Source organism: Scyliorhinus torazame, chromosome 9 (assembly GCF_047496885.1).
Source record: "Scyliorhinus torazame isolate Kashiwa2021f chromosome 9, sScyTor2.1, whole genome shotgun sequence".
Taxonomy (NCBI): domain Eukaryota; kingdom Metazoa; phylum Chordata; class Chondrichthyes; order Carcharhiniformes; family Scyliorhinidae; genus Scyliorhinus; species Scyliorhinus torazame.
This window is the reverse complement of record NC_092715.1, coordinates 77,421,294-77,438,942: the sequence shown is the minus strand read 5'-3', so window position 1 is coordinate 77,438,942 and position 17,649 is coordinate 77,421,294. Positions and strand designations below refer to the sequence as shown.

Below are 17,649 nucleotides of genomic sequence, written 5' to 3'. Positions count from 1 at the left end.
CTGCACACATTCACACCTCTGGGATTCTTCCCCAGGGGTGGGCTTGAAACCAGATTGGCTTCCCATTCCACAGAGGTGGACAGCCAACTAATCAAAATGTGTCCCCACTTGCGGAGGGTGGGGTGGGCAGTGGTGTGCCGGGGTGTGTGGGTGGGTGGGGGGGACGGGACTGTGGAAGGTAGGCATGTCCAGAGGCCAAAAGCACAATCAAGGCAGCTAGCCATTGGCAGGCCATTGTTCCATCAGAACAGGGTCTCCATGTCCTAATGCCTGGGCTGTGGGGATAAAAGGCTGTCGCCCCATCTGCTACTCGTTCTGTGGCATAGTGTGTGGCTCCAAGTTGAAGCACGCTCATGCTCTCCTCCCTACTTCAGCACCACCCACCTCTCCCAACGGGCCTGCCATTCTGACATCGCTGCCTGCCCTATTGAAGAGGTGAGCGTGGAGTAAGACACTTCGGAGGCCGCACCCCGGAGGTTGAACCAGCAGACTGGCACTCTGTCAACATGGGTGGGCTCAGATTTTCCATCTGGGCCCAATGTCGGAGTTCTGACAACCACGCTAAACTCCAGCCCTATGTGTTTCTAATGAGTTCTTACAATCTCCTGAGTCTTCCTCATTATTTATGTCCGAAGTAACGACTTGTCTGTTAATTGACAATGTAAGGCGCTGCTCGTCTTGTGTTGGTTGGAGGAGACAGGATTGTGCAGTACTATTAAACCAGCACAATACCTAATAAATCACAGTGATATACTCCAGATCTCTCTGAAGGGCTACCATTTATTTTGCCAAATGTGTTTTGAAACACATAACTGACAAAATAACTGGATAATAAATATCTACTATCAATTACAAGTCAGACTGATGGAAATAAAAATTCAAATTTCATGTAAAAATGTTTTGTGGGAGACTCCAAATATTTTGGATATAATAATTGTAGGGTTTTTCGCTGTTAAAAGCTAAAACACTATTAGGAAAAATAGAAATGTATTTCAATTGTTACAGAAAATACTGTAAAAATATCACATCCAACATTTGCATCTTGTATATCTGTCCATTTATCTCACATCTGGGGCGTCATTCTCCGCCGGCGGGAGTCTCCTTTTTGCCGGCGCCCGGGGGTTTCCCGACGGCGTGGGGCTGCCCCACAATGGGAAACCCCATTGACCGGCCGGTGTTACGGAGACTCCCGCCGGCCGGTCGGGGCAGAAATGTGGCGGGGCGGGATGGAGAATTTTACTCCAGTTTCTAGAATTGAAATGAATCATGTAGAAAATATGGACATCTATAGTTACTTACATCATTAAAGTGCTGGCTCGTCTTCATGATGTATGGCGTCCGTTCATTTTTATCAAGTTTCATCCATCCCTGACCAAGGAACTCCCTGAAAGAAAACTTTCAATTTACTCAGGCTGCTCATGCTGCATTTTTGTTTTTTTTCTCGCAAGTCTATTGATGTGTTGGGTGTTCTGGATCACAAACAGGTGACCAACACTCGAAGTGGTGCAACTCTATTTTATTATAAAGTTAACTATTTTAACATACTTGAACTGTGGGTAAATGCAATACCAGCTTTAACTGTTCACAAAATTATGAGGGGCATAGACAGAGTGGATAGTCAGAGGCTTTTCCCCGGGGTAGAGGGGTCAATTACTAGGGGGCATAGGTTTAAGGTGAGAGGGGCAAGGTTTAGAGTAGATGTACGAGGCAAGTTTTTTACGCAGAGGGTAGTGGGTGCCTGGAACTCGCTACCGGAGGAGGTGGTGGAAGCAGGGACGATAGTGACATTTAAGGGGCATCTAGACAAATACATGAATAGGATGGGAATAGAGGGATACGGACCCAGGAAGTGTAGAAGATTGTAGTTTAGTCGGGCAGCATGGTCGGCACGGGCTTGGAGGGCCGAAGGGTCTCTTCCTGTGCTGTACATTTCTTTGTTCTTTGTTATGTCCATCAGTGTGTGTGTGTGTGTGTGTGTGTGTTTGTACCATAATATACTGGTGTATATTATGACAACTGTGTGTTCATTATGTGCATGTGGCCTTTACAACATTGGATCGACCTTCTATCAATGCTGCCCTGGGGGGACTTAATCAGCGCACATAAGTCCAAAGTTGTCAATGGCATTTTATCAACACGCAGAGTACATCACAGCAGTCAAATGGTAGACAGTACCACCACACCACCTCCCATACACGTGCAAATAAAATTTGTGAATATAAACTAAAACAAATTTATGGTGAAAAGTGCCACAGAGTTTTGTACTCCAGCAGATAACGCTGAGTATCTTCGTTCAAAACTGACATAAAGAACATACAGGCATACGAAATAGGAGCAGAAAGAGGCCATTCAGCCCCTCGATGCCTGCTCTGCCATTCAAAAAGATAATGACAGATCTGTTTGTGTTTTGCATTCCGCATTCCCATTTTCCATCTACCCCCGATAACCTTTGATCCCTTCACAGTGCAAGGGAGCCAAGTTCGATTCTGATCTTGGGAGTCTGTCTGTGTGGAGTTTACACATTCTCCACGTGTCTGCGAGAGGTTCCACTGGATGCTCTGGTTTCCTCCACAGTCCAGAGATGTGCAGGTTAGGTGGCTTGGCCATGTTACATTGCCCCTTAGTAGGGCTGCATGATGGCACGGTGGTTAGCGCTGCTGCCTCACGGCGCTGAGGACCCGGGTTCGATCCCGGCCCCGGGTCACTGTCCATGTGGAGTTTGCACATTCTCCCCATGTCTGGGTGGACCTCATCCCCACAACTCAAAGATGTGCAGAGTAGGTGGATTGGCCATGCTAAATTGCCCCTTAGTTGGAAAAAAAAAAGAATAGGGTACTCAAAATGTATAATAATTAAATAAATAAATTGCCCCTTAGTGTCCAAAGATGTGTAGGTGGGGTTGCAAGTATAGGGCGGGGCAGTAGGCCTACGTAGAATGCTCTTTCAGAGGGTCGGTGCAGACTCGATGGGCCGAATAGCCTCCTTCTGTACTTTAGGAATTCTATAACTCCTCTGAACTGCTTCCAATGCATTTGCATCCTTCTTTAATTAAGGAGACCAATACTGCACATAGTATTCAAAATGTGCTCTCACCAATGCCCTTGCAAAACGGAACCATAACGGCCGGGATTCTCCGCTATCCGGCGGGGTGGGCCGTACCGGCGGCGAGGAGTGGCGTGAACCACTCCGGCGTCGGGCCGCCCAGAAGGTGCGGAATCCTCCGCACCTTCAGGGGCTAGGCCGGCGTCGGTGGGGTTGGCGCCACGCCAGCCTGCGCCAAAGGGCCTCCGCCTGCTGGCGCGAGTTGGCGCATGCACAGGAGCACCAGCGTGTTCTGGCGTGATCCCAGCGCATGCGCAGTGGGGTTCTTCTCCGCGCCGGCCATGGCAGACCGTTACAGCGGCTGGCGCAGAGGGAAAGAGTGCTCCCACGGCACAGGACCACCCGCAGATCGGTGGGCACCGATCGCGGGCCAGGCCACCGTGGGGGCGCCCCCCGGGGCCAGGTCCCCCTGCGCCCCCCCGAGGACTCTGCAGGCCGCCCGCAGAGCCAGGTCCCGCCGCTAAGGACCTTGTTTGATTGATGCCGGCGGGACTGGCAAAAACGGGCGGCCACTCGGCCCATCGCGGAGCGGAGAGACTCCGGGGGGGCCACTGCCATTGGCCCCTGACCGGCGCGACGCGATTCCCGCCCCCACCAAAAATCTGGAGAACCCGGCAGCCGGCGTAAGGGCGGGATTCACGCCGCCCCACGCCGATTCTCTGGCGCGGTGGGTGGTCGGAGACTCCCACCCAACGTCCTTACTTTTACAATCAAAAAAAGCCACCTGCTCCAAGATCCAGAGACCAACGTCAACAAAAATGTCCCTATAAAAATGCAATGTGAAGAGACCTTCTCTATGGTCACTGTCCTCCATAAAGTTTCAAAGAGGACAGTAGAATCCCGAAAACATGTTTCAACTCAATTAATCTTTCTTAGGGGACTTCCGGTGGCGGCATGTAGGAGGAGGTCGCACTTGGAAAAATCAGGGGAGGAAGGATTTGAGCGCTAGTCTGCCAGGAGATTCGAGCATAATGAAGGGTGCATGAGCAGGGAAGGTTGCGGAGGCGAGTGGGCTGGGAGGTGCTGCCTATATAACGGTGGATATACTGACAGAGGTGACAGTGGTGGAGTTCGAATGATTGTTCAATAAACATTTTGAGAGGCAAAGGAGGGAGATGCTGGAGTCCCAAAGATGGGAACATAATAGGGATACTAAAGTGGTTCAGACTTTTTCCGTGTGTAAACTAATTTGGGATAAAAGTGAAAGTTTTCTGGTCACCCCGCTGGGGACGGGAACTAATCTGGAGGTGTTGCCGTTCAGGTTGACAAGCTTACATTTCAGGTAATTAGCGGTACAGGGGCAAGGGATTGTGTGCAGCTTCGGAAGCTATATTTTACAAGCTTGGTGAGCAGAGTGAAGGCAGACCTACAGAAATGGGATAGTCTCTCACTGTTGTTATCTGGGTGAGTGCAATTGGTGAAGATGAAATCTTGCCACAGTTTTTGTTCCTGTTTGAATGCCTGCTGGTGTTTCTACCAAAGATGTTCTTTGTAAAGGTGGAAAGAAGATTTTGTTGTTTATATGGGCAGGCAAGGTGGCGAGGATCTGAAGAGTGGTCCTACAGAGGGACCGACTGTCAGCGGGGCTGGGGTTGATGAACATGCTTTACTAGTCTTGGGCGGTGAATGCAGAGAAGGTGTTGGGTTGGTGCGGGCATCAGGAGTCAGTTTGGGTAAAGATGGAGGCCAGATCGTGAGGGGACAGGTTTGCGGGATTGGTGATGGCCTTGCTCTCCCCCAGCAAGTTTTCAGGTATCCCGAAAAATATGAAGGCAATTACAGCAGCACTTTAAAGCGTGGAGAGGGTCGAGGATGACACCTGATGTGTTGGGTGTTCTGGATCACATACAGGTCACCAACTCTTGAAGTAGTGCAACACTATTTTATTAGAAGGTTAACTATTTAAACATACTTGAACTGTGGGTAAATACGATACCAGCTTTAACTAAAGACCTTTGCCTTGTCCTAACCAGTTGATGCACTCAGCACATGGTGAATGTCTGTGTTGCAGATTGTGAGCTCTGTGCTCCTAGCTACCTGCTACTCTAATGAGCGGGAACTCTGATGTCCCTTGTCTTTATGTGCGTGTGCTCTCACTGGTGATTGGCTGCGGTGTTGTGTATGTTGATTGGTCCCACTGTGTGTCCATCAGTGTGTGTCTGCACCATGATATACTGGTGTATATTATGACAACACCGATCAGAGACAACCATGGGTGGGATTCTCTGTTCTGCCAGCCCCGTTTTCCGACGTGGTGCGCTCCCATTCCCACAGCCGACCAATGAGGTTTCCCATTGTGGCTATCCCACGATGTCGGGAAACCCGTGGGCGTGGGTGCACTGCAGGCAAAGTGGAGGGTCCCGCCGACTAAGAATCCCGCAGCATATGTTTGAGCCAGCTATGGTGGACGTCAGGTTTAGGAGATGGGAGGATAAGGCCGTGGCAGTAATGGGGAATTTGTTCCTGGAGGGGGTATTGCAAATTTGGGGGAGTTCGTAGAGAAGTTGAAGGCGTTCAGATACTTGCAAGTACGGAATTTTGCGAGGTAGGTTTATTTGAGTCATCCAATTGTGCCGCCGTGTTGTTGGTGGAAAGGGTACTGTCGCTGGCGGGTTGGAGGTGGATAAAACCTCGGGTATCTATGGGAGGCTGCTGGCGGAGGACGGGGCCTCACTGGAGGGGGTTAAAGTGAAATGGGAGAAGGAGCTAGGGGGTGAAGTGGAGGAGGGGGTGTGGTGTGAGGCCTTGTGGAGGGTGAATACCACGTCGTCTTGTGTGAGGCTCGGGCTCATACAACTGAAGATGGTGCATCGGGAGCACTTAACAAGGGCAAGGATGAGTTGGGTGTTTGAGGGGGTAGAAGATGTGTTTGGGAGGGGCCCAGCGAATCACGTACGTGGGATCTGGGCATGTCCTTTACCAGCAAACCTTTGGGGCTTCTTCTTCAACGCCTTGTCGGTGACCTTAGACAGGGAGCTAGAGCCGGGTCCCCTCGAGGCCATATTCGGTTGTTAGAGCTGCCGGAGTTGCAGGCGGGAGCAGGGGCAGATGTTTTAGCCTTTGCCTCGCTGATTGCCCGGAGGCAGTTCTGCTGGAGTGGAGGTCAGCTTCTCCACCCAGTGCCTCGCTGATCTCCTGGACTTTTTGAATTTGGAGATGGTTAAATACATGCTGATGGGGTCGATTTGGACGATCCATGTAAGATGGCAACTCTTTGTTATGTAATTTAAAAAGCTGGTCACTGTCAGCTGTTAGGGGCGAAAGGGGTAGGGGGTTTGGGAGGGTGTTCTTGTTTTTTGTGTTATGTTTTTTGTATTCACATATAAATTTTAAAATGTTCAATAAAAATATTTAGAAAAAAAATCTTTCTTTGGGAGAGATCTTCAATTTGTATTATCTTTTGGAGCTGTCAGTGTATGTCGGAAAGTATGAATCCTGAACTTTATTTTGTGACCAGAAAAACCTTTTCCAAGACAAACAAACTCACTCGTATGGTATGCTTCTGAAAACAATATGATCAAGGAGTGTTAACTGTTCTGCTATTTCCATGACTGATAATGTCTCAAAGGACTCCATCCTGGGGCCATCTGTCTGTAAAGAATCACATTATGTGGCAGATTAGTAACAACAAAGGAAATGGAATATCATCCGGATTAAATTGCAGAAATTTTGATTTTGAGATTTTGCTCATTGGGAATCTTTAATACAAATCGTGCCAATTAAATTAGTGCACATATAAGATTATAAAATAATAACCTGAAACTCAATTCATAAAATAGTCACTAAAAATTAATGTACCACAAACAATAATAAATAGCAATTCCTTCTGCAACTTTCGCTCAGTGGTAACTTTAGAGAAACAGGTTTCTTTCATTAATTGGCTTCTATGAAATAATATTGTGACCACAAACAAATCACAAGAACTTTCTGACAAAAATAGGAGGCTAAAAAGAGTGCGCTTGCGGCTCCTTATGCAATTTCTAATTGATAAACTCTTCCACTTTGGACTGTCGTTAGATTTATCATGATACTGGCAGAACGTCGCCAAAGTTAATCATTGAAATGAGCTAGAGGTATCAGCCTTGAACAATCAAAAAGACTTGAAATATCCAGGAAACACATGTGCAAAAAACAGTTCCATTATATCTCTTTTGGCAATGTGACAATAACTTGTAAATGCTCCAAGATTTAGTAAAATTCAATTGGCACAGTGCTGACAATCAGAGTTGTAGGTAATCAGGGGTGTGTTAGAGGACGATGTCCATTAGGAACTGAATTAAAACTGCCTTAACTTTACAGTGGCGGCAAAACCTCCCCCAGTTTGGGTGGAAGGGGGTGGGCAAGAGATTTCTGGCCACCAGCGACAGGTTGTCATTTACGCTCATTAATGAGCCAATTGACACCTATTGTCTCTGAGTTCGCCACAGTTTGGTAGTGTCTTAGCAATTAAAGGGGGCTCCTGAAGTTCACCCAGCAAACGTGGCTGGGTAGGGTCCCTTATAGTCAGGAAGGAGGACAGAAAGGCACCTTCCTGGCTTTGTCTCTAAATACTGTGCATCCCCTCCCCCAACTCCCATCCTGCCCACACTCACCTTTGATCTGGGTCCCATGATGATCATGGAGCTCTGGTGGTCACAAGCTGCCACCGCTCCCATTGGCACTCTCGGAACTAGTAGCTTTCAGCTTATTATTGGCCAACATTTCTCAATGTGCGGGACTTCCACCACTGGGGACCTCAATTGCAGGAAGTCCTGATGGTGGCCACTTCAGTGCCTGAAGAGCACTTGATGCCGTCATGCCTCCCTCATGGAACTGATGGGGCTTCCCTACCAGTTCTCTGATCGGTGGGTGAGACCGCCGTCAGCCTGGCTGAATTCCAATGTAGGTCCTAAAGGTGAAAGGCCAGTATCGAACTCATTGTGCAATCTAGTTTCACTACAAATACTATTAACAAAAACCTTTCAGATGTTGTTCAGACCTCACCTAAGTAAATAACAATCTCCCTGTTTCAAATTACAACTTCAATTAGCATTATTTAAATTTATTAAAGTGAAATAATAAGTCAATCACAATGATTGTAACTTTGCCTGGTCTCTTCTTAGTTAAAAAACATTTGAAAAACAAAATACTTATTACATATTTGTTATCAGAAAAAAGCACACAAGGAAATGGCATAGAAAGGTTACAGCTTATTTTTAATGATTTATTGATCCATTCTGGATTGGATTTGTTTATTGTCACCTGTACCGAGGTACAGTGAAAAGTATTTTCGGCGAGCAGCTCAACACATCATTAAGTACATGAAAAGAAAATACATTATAGGGCAACACAAGGTACACAGTGTAACTACATAACACCGGCATTGGGTGAAGCATACATTGGGTGAAGCTTAATATTCTTGCTGATGTTAAACTGAATCTAAAAATCATTTCATTAAGTGGGAGACCAGACATACTCACCAACTGTATTAAAACTTCCATCCGCAGCTGAGGATCATCCAACTCGTCTTGTGAAAGGGCACTGACAGAGAGTTTAATATAAATTAGAAAGATGTACATCATGGAGACTGACTATTTAATGCAACCAAATCACTGAATTACTGAGACATTTGGAATCATCAGTATAGAGAACAGATTAATCAAACTGCAGTGTTGGGGACAGCTAGCAGCATTTGGCAGATGCAAATAAACTGTAATGCTGTAATTCCTCTGAACTTTAGACAGTTTTTTGGCTGACTGTAATAACTCACTGTAGGACTCAGTTCTCATATGATGCAAGGTTTGCTGCTGTGATGCTGTCAAGTTATTTTGGTTCTGCACTGACATGAAAATGGCTGCGTAAATTGTGAGTTAAACTCAGCTGTGCACAAAAGCCTTTTGCACAATAAAAGATGCTTCACAGGAACATCATGAAGCAACATTTGACAACGACTGGCATAAGGAGATATCAGGGTGGGTGATCAAAAGCTTGGTCGAAGAGGTAGATTTTAAGGGGCGTGTTAAAGGAAGAAAGAGTGGTAGAGAAGTAAAAAGGTATACAGAGAGAATTCCTCAGCTTCGGGCTAAGGCAACTGAACACATGGCCGCCAATGGTAGAGTGAATTAACTTTGGAATGCTCAAGAGGCCAGAATTAGAAGAGGGTAGATATCTCAGATGACTGTGGAGGAGATTAAAGAGATTAGGAGGGTCAAGGTCATGGATGGATTTGAAATCAAAGATTGGGCCGCACGGTAGCACAGTGGTTAGCACAATTGCTTCACCGCTCCAGGGTCCCAGCTTGGGTCACTGTGCGGAATCTGCACGTTCGCCCTGCGTGTGCGTGGGTTTCCTCCCACAGTCCAAAGATGTGCAGGTTAGGTGGATTGGCCATGTTAAATTGCCCTTAGTGTCTAAAATTGCCCTTTCGTGTTGGGTGGGGTTGTTGGATTAAGGGGATAGGGGTGGAGGTAGGCTTAGGTCGGATGCTCTTTCCAAGAGCCGGTGCAGACTCGATGGGCCAAATGGCCTCCATCTGCACTGTAAATTCTATGATTAGGATTTTAAAATCGAGGGTTTGCTTGCCCAGGAACCAAAGTAGATCAGAGAGCACAGGAGTGATGGGTGACCGAGATTTGGTCTAAATCTGGAGTTAGGCAGCATCGTTTTGGATGACTTCAAGTTTATCGGTGGTAGAATGTGGAAGGTCAGCCAGGAATACGTTAGAATAGTCAAGTCTGGAGGTAACAAAGGATGAGGATTTCAGCAGCAGGGGCAGAGTCGGGTGATGTTACAGGAACATCAGACATGTTACAGAGATAGACAGTCCTAGCCATGGTGCAAATAAGCGGACAAAAGCTCATCGTGGGGTCAAATTCATAGCACAGTTGTGAATAGTCTGTGGAAGAGGGATGGATTTATTGGCGAGAAAATGGAGCTAGTGGTGGGGATGGAAGTTTCAGCCTTCCCAATATTTTCCTGGAGGAAATTTCTGCTTATCTAGGACTGGCGAAAACTGAACTCATGGAGTATAAGCAAGGTAGTCCACTTGTTTTAGCTAATAAATTTAGTATGGTAGATTTGTCATAACATACACCAGTATATCATGGTGCAGACACACACACTGATGGACACACAGTAGGACCAATCAACACACACAACACCGCAGCCAATCACCAGTTAGGGCACACGCACTATAAAGACAGGGGGCATCAGAGTTCCCGCTCATTCGAGCTGCAGCTTCCTAGTAGGACAGAGCTCACAGCCTGCAGCACAGACATTCACCATGTGCTGAGTGCATCGACTGGTTAGGACAAGGCAAAGCTCTTTAGTTAAAGCTAGTAACGTGTTAACCCACAGTGAGAGTATGTTAAACTGTTAATGGCTCAATAAAATAGTGCTGCACTATTTCAAGTGTTGGTGACCTGTCTGTGGACCCAGAGAGCCCAACACAACATGATACCAGGAGTTGAGGGATATTAGCACTTCTTAGACCTACCTGCATGTGATCTGCCTTCCGCCAGCATTCTGTCATCCCGCAACATGGACAGCATCTGCCCGCCGCCGCCGCTCCACATCGCCGGCAACCTAGGGGCCAACTGGAAGATATTCAAACAGCGCTTCCAGCTCTTCCTTGAGGCCACAGACAGGGAGGATGCCTCGGATACCAGGAAGATTTCTCTCCTCCTATCCACGGCCGGGGACCATGCCATCCACATTTTCAATTCTCTCACCTTTGCGGATGATGAAGATAAAACAAAGTTCAAGACGGTCCTCCTCAAGTTTGACACTCACTGCAGCGTAGAGGTAAATGAAAGTTTCGAGCGCGACGTGTTCCAACAGCGTTTGCAGGGTAAGGATGAACCTTTCCAATCCTTTCTCACTCACCTCCACATCCTTGCACAGTCTTGCAGCTATGTGCCCACCTCCGACTCCATGATACACAACCAGATCGTTTTTGGTGTTCAGTCGGACCCCCTACGACAGCAGCTCCTCAAAGTAAAGCAGCTCATCCTAGCGACCGCCATTGAGACCTGTGTCCTACACGAAAACGCCATGAGTCGGTATTCCCACATCCAAGCGTCTGAAACGGCGCGGCAAGGTCCCCACAAGGCGGAACGGGTCCAAGCAATTGAGCAACTCCAGGGCCTCAGCCTGGATGAAGGCGGCCATTTTGCGCGCTTTTCACGGACTCCCGCGCTTGTGTGCACCAAACGAAGGGACGGCGACGTCGAAGAACGTAATGCGCAGGCGCGTACCACGCACGACCGCACCGCACATGCGCGGTGGCGCAGCAGACATGCTGACGCTACGACGTGCGGCAACTGTGGCTCCGCCCATTTAAAACGGCAGTGCCCTGCCAAATCTCGACAATGCCTAAGATCTGGCAGACTTGGCCACTATGCTGCCTTATGCCGAGCAGCTCAGCCTGCCAATTCAAATCGCTTCAGCCAGCCTCGCAGGAATGTACGGGCAATTCAACCCACGGTCACCGAGTCCGATGCAGACCTCCCACACAGCAGTGACACCGAGGACCCGAAGGCGCCTTTTCTAGTCGGAATCGTGACAAAAAACAGGGTGTCCCCGAAGCAAAGACACCAGCCGCTGTCGGTATACAGCTTTGATCCAGACGATGAGTGGTGTGCCACCCTGACGGTCAACCGGTCCCAAATACGATTCCGCCTCGACACTGGTGCCTCCGCCAATCTCATTGCGCGATCTGACTTCCAAAGCCTTCGTGTCAAACCAGCCATCCTTCCATCAGCCTGCCAGCTATTGGATTACAATGGCAATGCCATTGATGCCAGCAGCTCGTGCCAACTTGAAGTGATGCACAATCACGCAAAGCCATCCTTCCTTTTGAAATCGTGGGCTCCTCGAAAGCCTCCTTTCTTGGCGCGCAGGCATGCAAGCTGTTGAACCTAGTTCAGAGAGTTCACTCTCTCTCTCCTGATGACATGTCTGCCTTTCAGGACACCGACTTCAGGGCGCAACTCGACGCCATCATCAACCAGCACCACGACGTCTTCGAAGGCATGGGCATGCTCCCATACACCTACAAGATCTTATTGAAACAGAATGCCACGCCTGTGGTGCACGCACCTCGCAGGGTCCCAGCACCCCTCAAGGACCGCCTCAAGCAGCAGCTGCAGGACCTCCAGGACCAAGGAGTGACTTTCAGAGTCACGGAACCAACCGACTGGGTCAGTTCCATGATATTATTTCATCTGTGGGAAGTGCACCCATCTCCAGCTCCTCAGAAACCGCATTAGGGAACTGGAGCTGCAGCTGGATGAACTTCGGATCATTCGTGAGGCAGAGGTGGTCATAGATAGAAGCTTCAGGGATGTAGATACTCCGAAGGATAAAGATAGATGGGTGACGGTGAGAGGGGCTGGGAGGAAGCAGTCAGTACAGGGATCCCCTTTGGTCGTTCCCCTTAGTAACAAGTATACCGCTTTGGATACTGTTGGGGCGGGGGGGGCTTACCAGGGGTAAGCCATGGGGTACAGGTCTCTGGCACAGAGTCTGTCCCTGTTGCTCAAAAGGGCAGGGGGGAGAGGAGCAGAGCATTAGTCATTGGAGACTCCATAGTTAGGGGGATAGATAGATAGGAGATTCTGTGGAAACGAGAGAGACTCGCGGTTGGTGTGTTGCCTCCCAGGTGCCAGGATCCGTGATGTCTCGGATCGTGTTTACGGGATCCTTAAGGGGGAGGGGGAGCAGCCCCAAGTCGTGGTCCACATAGGTACCAACGACATAGGTAGGAAAAGGAATAGGGATGTAAGGCAGTAATTCAGGGAGCTAGGGTGGAAACTTAGATCTAGGACAAACAGAGTTATTATCTCTGGGTTGTTACCCGTGCCACATGCTAGTGAGACGAGGAATAGGGAGAGAGAGGAATTGAACATGTGGCTACAGGGATGGTGCAGGAGGGAGGGTTTCAGATTTCTGGATAATTGGTGCTCATTCTGGGGTCGATGGGACCTCTACAAATGGGATGGTCTACACCTGGACCAGAGGGGTACCAATATCCTGGGGGGGAAATTTGCGAATGCTCTTCAGGAGGGTTTAAACTAGTTCCGCAGGGGCTTGGGAACCTGAATTGTAGCTCCAGTATACAGGGGGTTGAGAGTAGTGAGGTCATGAGTAAGGTTTCAAAGTTGCAGGAGTGTACCGGCAGGCAGGAAGGTGGTTTAAAGTGTGTCTTGTTCAATGCCAGGAGCATCCGGAATAAGGTGGGTGAACTTGCGGCATGGGTTGGTACATGGGACTTCGATGTTGTGGCCATTTCGGAGACATGGATAGAGCAGGGACAGGAATGGTTGTTGCAGGTGCCGGGGTTTAGGTATTTCAGTAAGCTCAGGGAAGGTGATAAAAGAGGGGGAGGGGTGGCATTGTTAGTCAAGGACAATATTACGGTGGCAGAAAGGACATTTGATGAGGACTCGTCTACTGAGATAGTATGGGCTGAGGTTAGAAACAGGAAAAGAGAGGTCACCCTGTTAGGGGTTTTCCATAGGCCTCCGAAAAACTCCATAGATGTAGAGGAAAGGATTGCAAAGATGCTTCTGGGTAGGAGTGAAAGCAACAGGGTAGTTGTTATGGGAGACTTTAACTTCCCAAATATTGACTGGAAACGCTATAGTTCGAGTACTTTAGATAGGTCCGTTTTTGTCCAATGTGTGCAGGAGGGTTTCCTGACACAGTATGTAGATAGGCCAACGAGAGGCGAGGCCATTTTGGATTTGGTACTGGGCAATGAACCAGGACAGGTGTTAGATTTGGAGGAAGGTGAGCACTTTGGTGATAGTGACCACAATTCGATTACGTTTACTTTAGTGATAGAAAGGGATAGGTATATACCGCAGGGCAAGAGTTATATCTGGGGGAAAGGCAATTATGATGAGATGAGGCAAGACTGAGGGTGCATCGGATGGAGAGGAAAACTGCAGGGGATGGGCACAATGGAAATGTGGAGCTTGTTCAAGGAACAGCTACTGCGTGTCCTTGATAAGTATGTACCTGTCAGGCAGGGAGGAAGTGGTCGAGCAAGGGAACCGTGGTTTACTAAAGCAGTCGAAACACTTGTCAAGAGGAAGAAGGAGGCTTATGTAAAGATGAGACATGAAGGTTCAGTTAGGGCGCTCGAGAGTTACAAGTGAGCTAGGAAGGACTTAAAGTGAGAGCTAAGAAGAGCCAGGAGGGGACATGAGAAGTCTTTGGCAAGTAGGATCAAGGATAACCCTAAAGCTTCCTATAGATATGTCAGGAATAAAAGAATGACTCGGGTAAGTGTAGGGCCAGTCAAGGACAGTAGTGGGAAGTTGTGCGTGGAGTCCGAGGAGATAGGAGAGGTGCTAAATGAATATTTTCCGTCAGTATTCACACAGGAAAAAGATAATGTTGTCGAGGAGAATACTGAGATTCAGGCTACGAGACTAGAAGGGCTTGAGGTTCATAAGGAGGAGGTGTTAGCAATTCTGGAAAGTGTGAAAATAGGTAAGTCCCCTGGGCCGGATGGGATTTATTTTAGGATTCTCTGGGAAGCTAGGGAGGAGATTGCTGAGCCTTTGGCTTTGATCTTTAAGTTATCTTTGTCTACAGGAATAGTGCCAGAAGACTGGAGGATAGCAAATGTTGTCCACTTGTTCAAGAAGGGAAGTAGAGACAACCCCGGTAACTATAGACCAGTGAGCCTTACTTTTGTTGTGGGCAAAATCTTGGAAAGGTTTATAACAGATAGGATGTATAATCATCTGGAAAGGAATAATTTGATTAGAGTTAGTCAACACGGTTTTGTGAAGGGTAGGTCGTGCCTCACATACCTTATTGAGTTCTTTGAGAAGGTGACCAAACAGGTGGATGAGGGTAAAGCAGTTGATGTGGTGTGTATGGATTTCAGTAAAGCGTTTGATAAGGTTCCCCACGGTAGGCTACTGCAGAAAATACAGAGGCATGGGATTCAGGATGATTTAGCAGTTTGGATCAGAAATTGGCGAGCTGGATGAAGACAAAGGGTGGTGGTTGATGGGAAATGTTCAGACTGGAGTCCAGTTACTAGTGGTGTACCACAAGGATCTGTTTTGGGGCCACTGCTGTTTGTCATTTTTATAAATGACCTGGAGGAGGGCGTAGAAGGATGGGTAAGTAAATTTGCAGATGACACTAAAGTCGGTCGAGTTGTGGACAGTGGGGAAGGATGTTACAAGTTACAGAGGGACATAGATAAGTTGCAGCGCTGGGCTGAGAGGTGGCAAATGGAGTTTAATGCAGAAAAGTGTCAGGTGATTCATTTTGGAAGGAATAACAGGAAGACAGAGTACTGGGCTAATGGTAAGATTTTTGGCAGTGTGGATCAGCAGAGAGATTTTGGTGTCTATGTACATAGATCCCTGAAAGTTGCCACCCAGGTTGAGAGGGTTGTTAAGAAGGCGTACGGTGTGTTAGCTTTTATTGGTAGAGGGATTGGGTTTCGGAGCCATGAGGTCATGTTGCAGCTGTACAAAACTCTGGTGCGGTCGCATTTGGAGTATTGCGTGCAATTCTGGTCGCCGCATTATAGGAAGGATGTGGAAGCATTGGAAAGGGTGCAGAGGAGATTTACCAGAATGTTGCCTGGTATGGAGGGAAGATCTTATGAGGAAAGGCTGAGGGACTTGAGGCTGTTTTTGTTAGAGAGAAGAAGGTTAAGAGGTGACTTAATTGAGGCATACAAGATGATCGGAGATAGGGTGGACAGTGAGAGCCTTTTTCCTCGGATGGTGATATCTAGCACGAGGGGACATAGCTTTAAATTGAGGGGAGATAGATATAGGACAGATGTCAGAGGTAGGTTCTTTACTCAGAGAGTAGTCAGAGCGTGGAACGCCCTGCCTGCAACAGTAGTGGACTCGCCAACACTAAGGGCATTCAAATGGTCATTGGATAGACATATGGATGATAAGGGAATAGTGTAGATGGGCTTTAGAGTGGTTTCACAGGTCGGCGCAACATCGAGGGCCTAAGGGCCTGTACTACGCTGTAATGTTCTATGTTCTATGTTCTATAGCTTTAAATTGAGGGGAGATAGATATAGGACAGATGTCAGAGGTAGGTTCTTTACTCAGAGAGTAGTAAGGGTGTGGAATGCCCTGCCTGCAACAGTAGCGGACTCGCCAACACTAAGGGCATTCAAATGGTCATTGGATAGACATATGGGTGATAAGGGAATAGTGTAGATGGGCTTTCGAGTGGTTTCACAGGTCGGCACAATCTCGTGGGCCGAAGGGCCTGTACTGAGCTGTAATGTTCTATGTTCTATGTTCTATGGTATGTGTAAAAAAGCCTTCCGGCGAATTGAGAATTTGCATTGATCCTAAGGACCTAAATCGCAATATCATGAGGGAGCATTATCCAATTCCCAAGCGCAAAGAGATCACATGTGAGATGGCTCGCACCAAGCTTTTCACCAAACTCGACGCCTCAAAAGGATTCTGGCAAATCCAGCTCGACAAATCCAGCAGGAAACTGTACATTTAATACCCCCTTTGGCAGATATTGTTACAACAGGATGCCGTTTGGGATCATATCTGCTTCAGAAGTGTTCCATAGGATTATGGAACAAATGATGGAAGGCATGGAAGGTGTTTGCGTCTATGTCGACGACATAATCATTTGGTCCACCACCCCGCAGGAGCATGTCAGTCGTCTCCAGCGCGTATTCAAACGTATACGTGAGCAGGGCCTCCGCCTCAACAGAGCCAAATGTTCTTTTGGTCAGACGGAACTCAAGTTCCTAGGGGACCATATCTCCCAGTTGGGTGTGCGGCCGGATGCGGACAAGGTGGCTGCTATCACAGCCATGAAAACGCCAGAGGACAAGAAGGCGGTTCTCCGATTTCTGGGCATGGTCAACTTTTTAGGGAAGTTCATCCATAACCACGCCCCTCATACCACGGCTCTCAGGAACCTGGTCAGGAAGACGACAGATTTCCAATGGCTCCCTGCCCACGAGCGCGAATGGAGAGAACTCAAAACAAAACTCACCACGGCCCCGGTCTTAGCTTTCTTTGATCCAGCAAAAGAGACCAAAATTTCGACCGATGCCAGCCAATACGGCATTGGGGCAGTGCTCCTGCAATGCGATGAGGTCTCATCATGGGCCTCCGTTGCATATGCGTCACGCGCCATGACCCCCATGGAGCAGCACTACGCGCAGATAGAAAAGGAGTGCCTGGGCCTTCTGACCGGTGTGGTTAAGTTTCACGATTATGTGTACGGACTTCCTCAATTCACCATCGAGACCGATCATCGTCTGCTGGTCAATATAATAGAAAGACTTGAACGACATGACGCCTCGCCTCCAGCGTATTCTTCTAAAGCTCCGGCGATATGACTTCCAGCTGGTATACACTCCAGGCAAAGACCTCATCATTGCTGATGCTCTCTCCAGGGCAGTCAACACTCCATGTGACCCAGCGGGATTCGTCTGTCAGGTTGACACCCATGTGGCCTTCGTGGCCTCCAATCTACGTGCCACGGATGAACTCCTCGTCCAAATCCGCCGCGAGACGACGGCTGACCCTTTGG

General features: G+C 48.2%; 1 protein-coding gene across 3 annotated transcripts in view; it reads right to left on the bottom strand.

The window, feature by feature from the left end:
• The window catches only part of rasgrf2b (Ras protein-specific guanine nucleotide-releasing factor 2b), a 465,843-nt gene that overhangs the window by 64,391 nt on the left and 383,803 nt on the right, over positions 1–17,649 (bottom strand). For all 3 annotated transcript variants that reach the window (XM_072516189.1, XM_072516187.1, XM_072516188.1), the window contains 3 exons: positions 8,562–8,622; positions 6,590–6,693; positions 1,300–1,384 (listed from right to left, as the gene is read on the bottom strand). In XM_072516189.1, the coding sequence (XP_072372290.1) occupies positions 1,300–1,384; positions 6,590–6,693; positions 8,562–8,622 (250 nt within the window). The remainder of the gene's footprint in view (positions 1–1,299; positions 1,385–6,589; positions 6,694–8,561; positions 8,623–17,649) is intronic.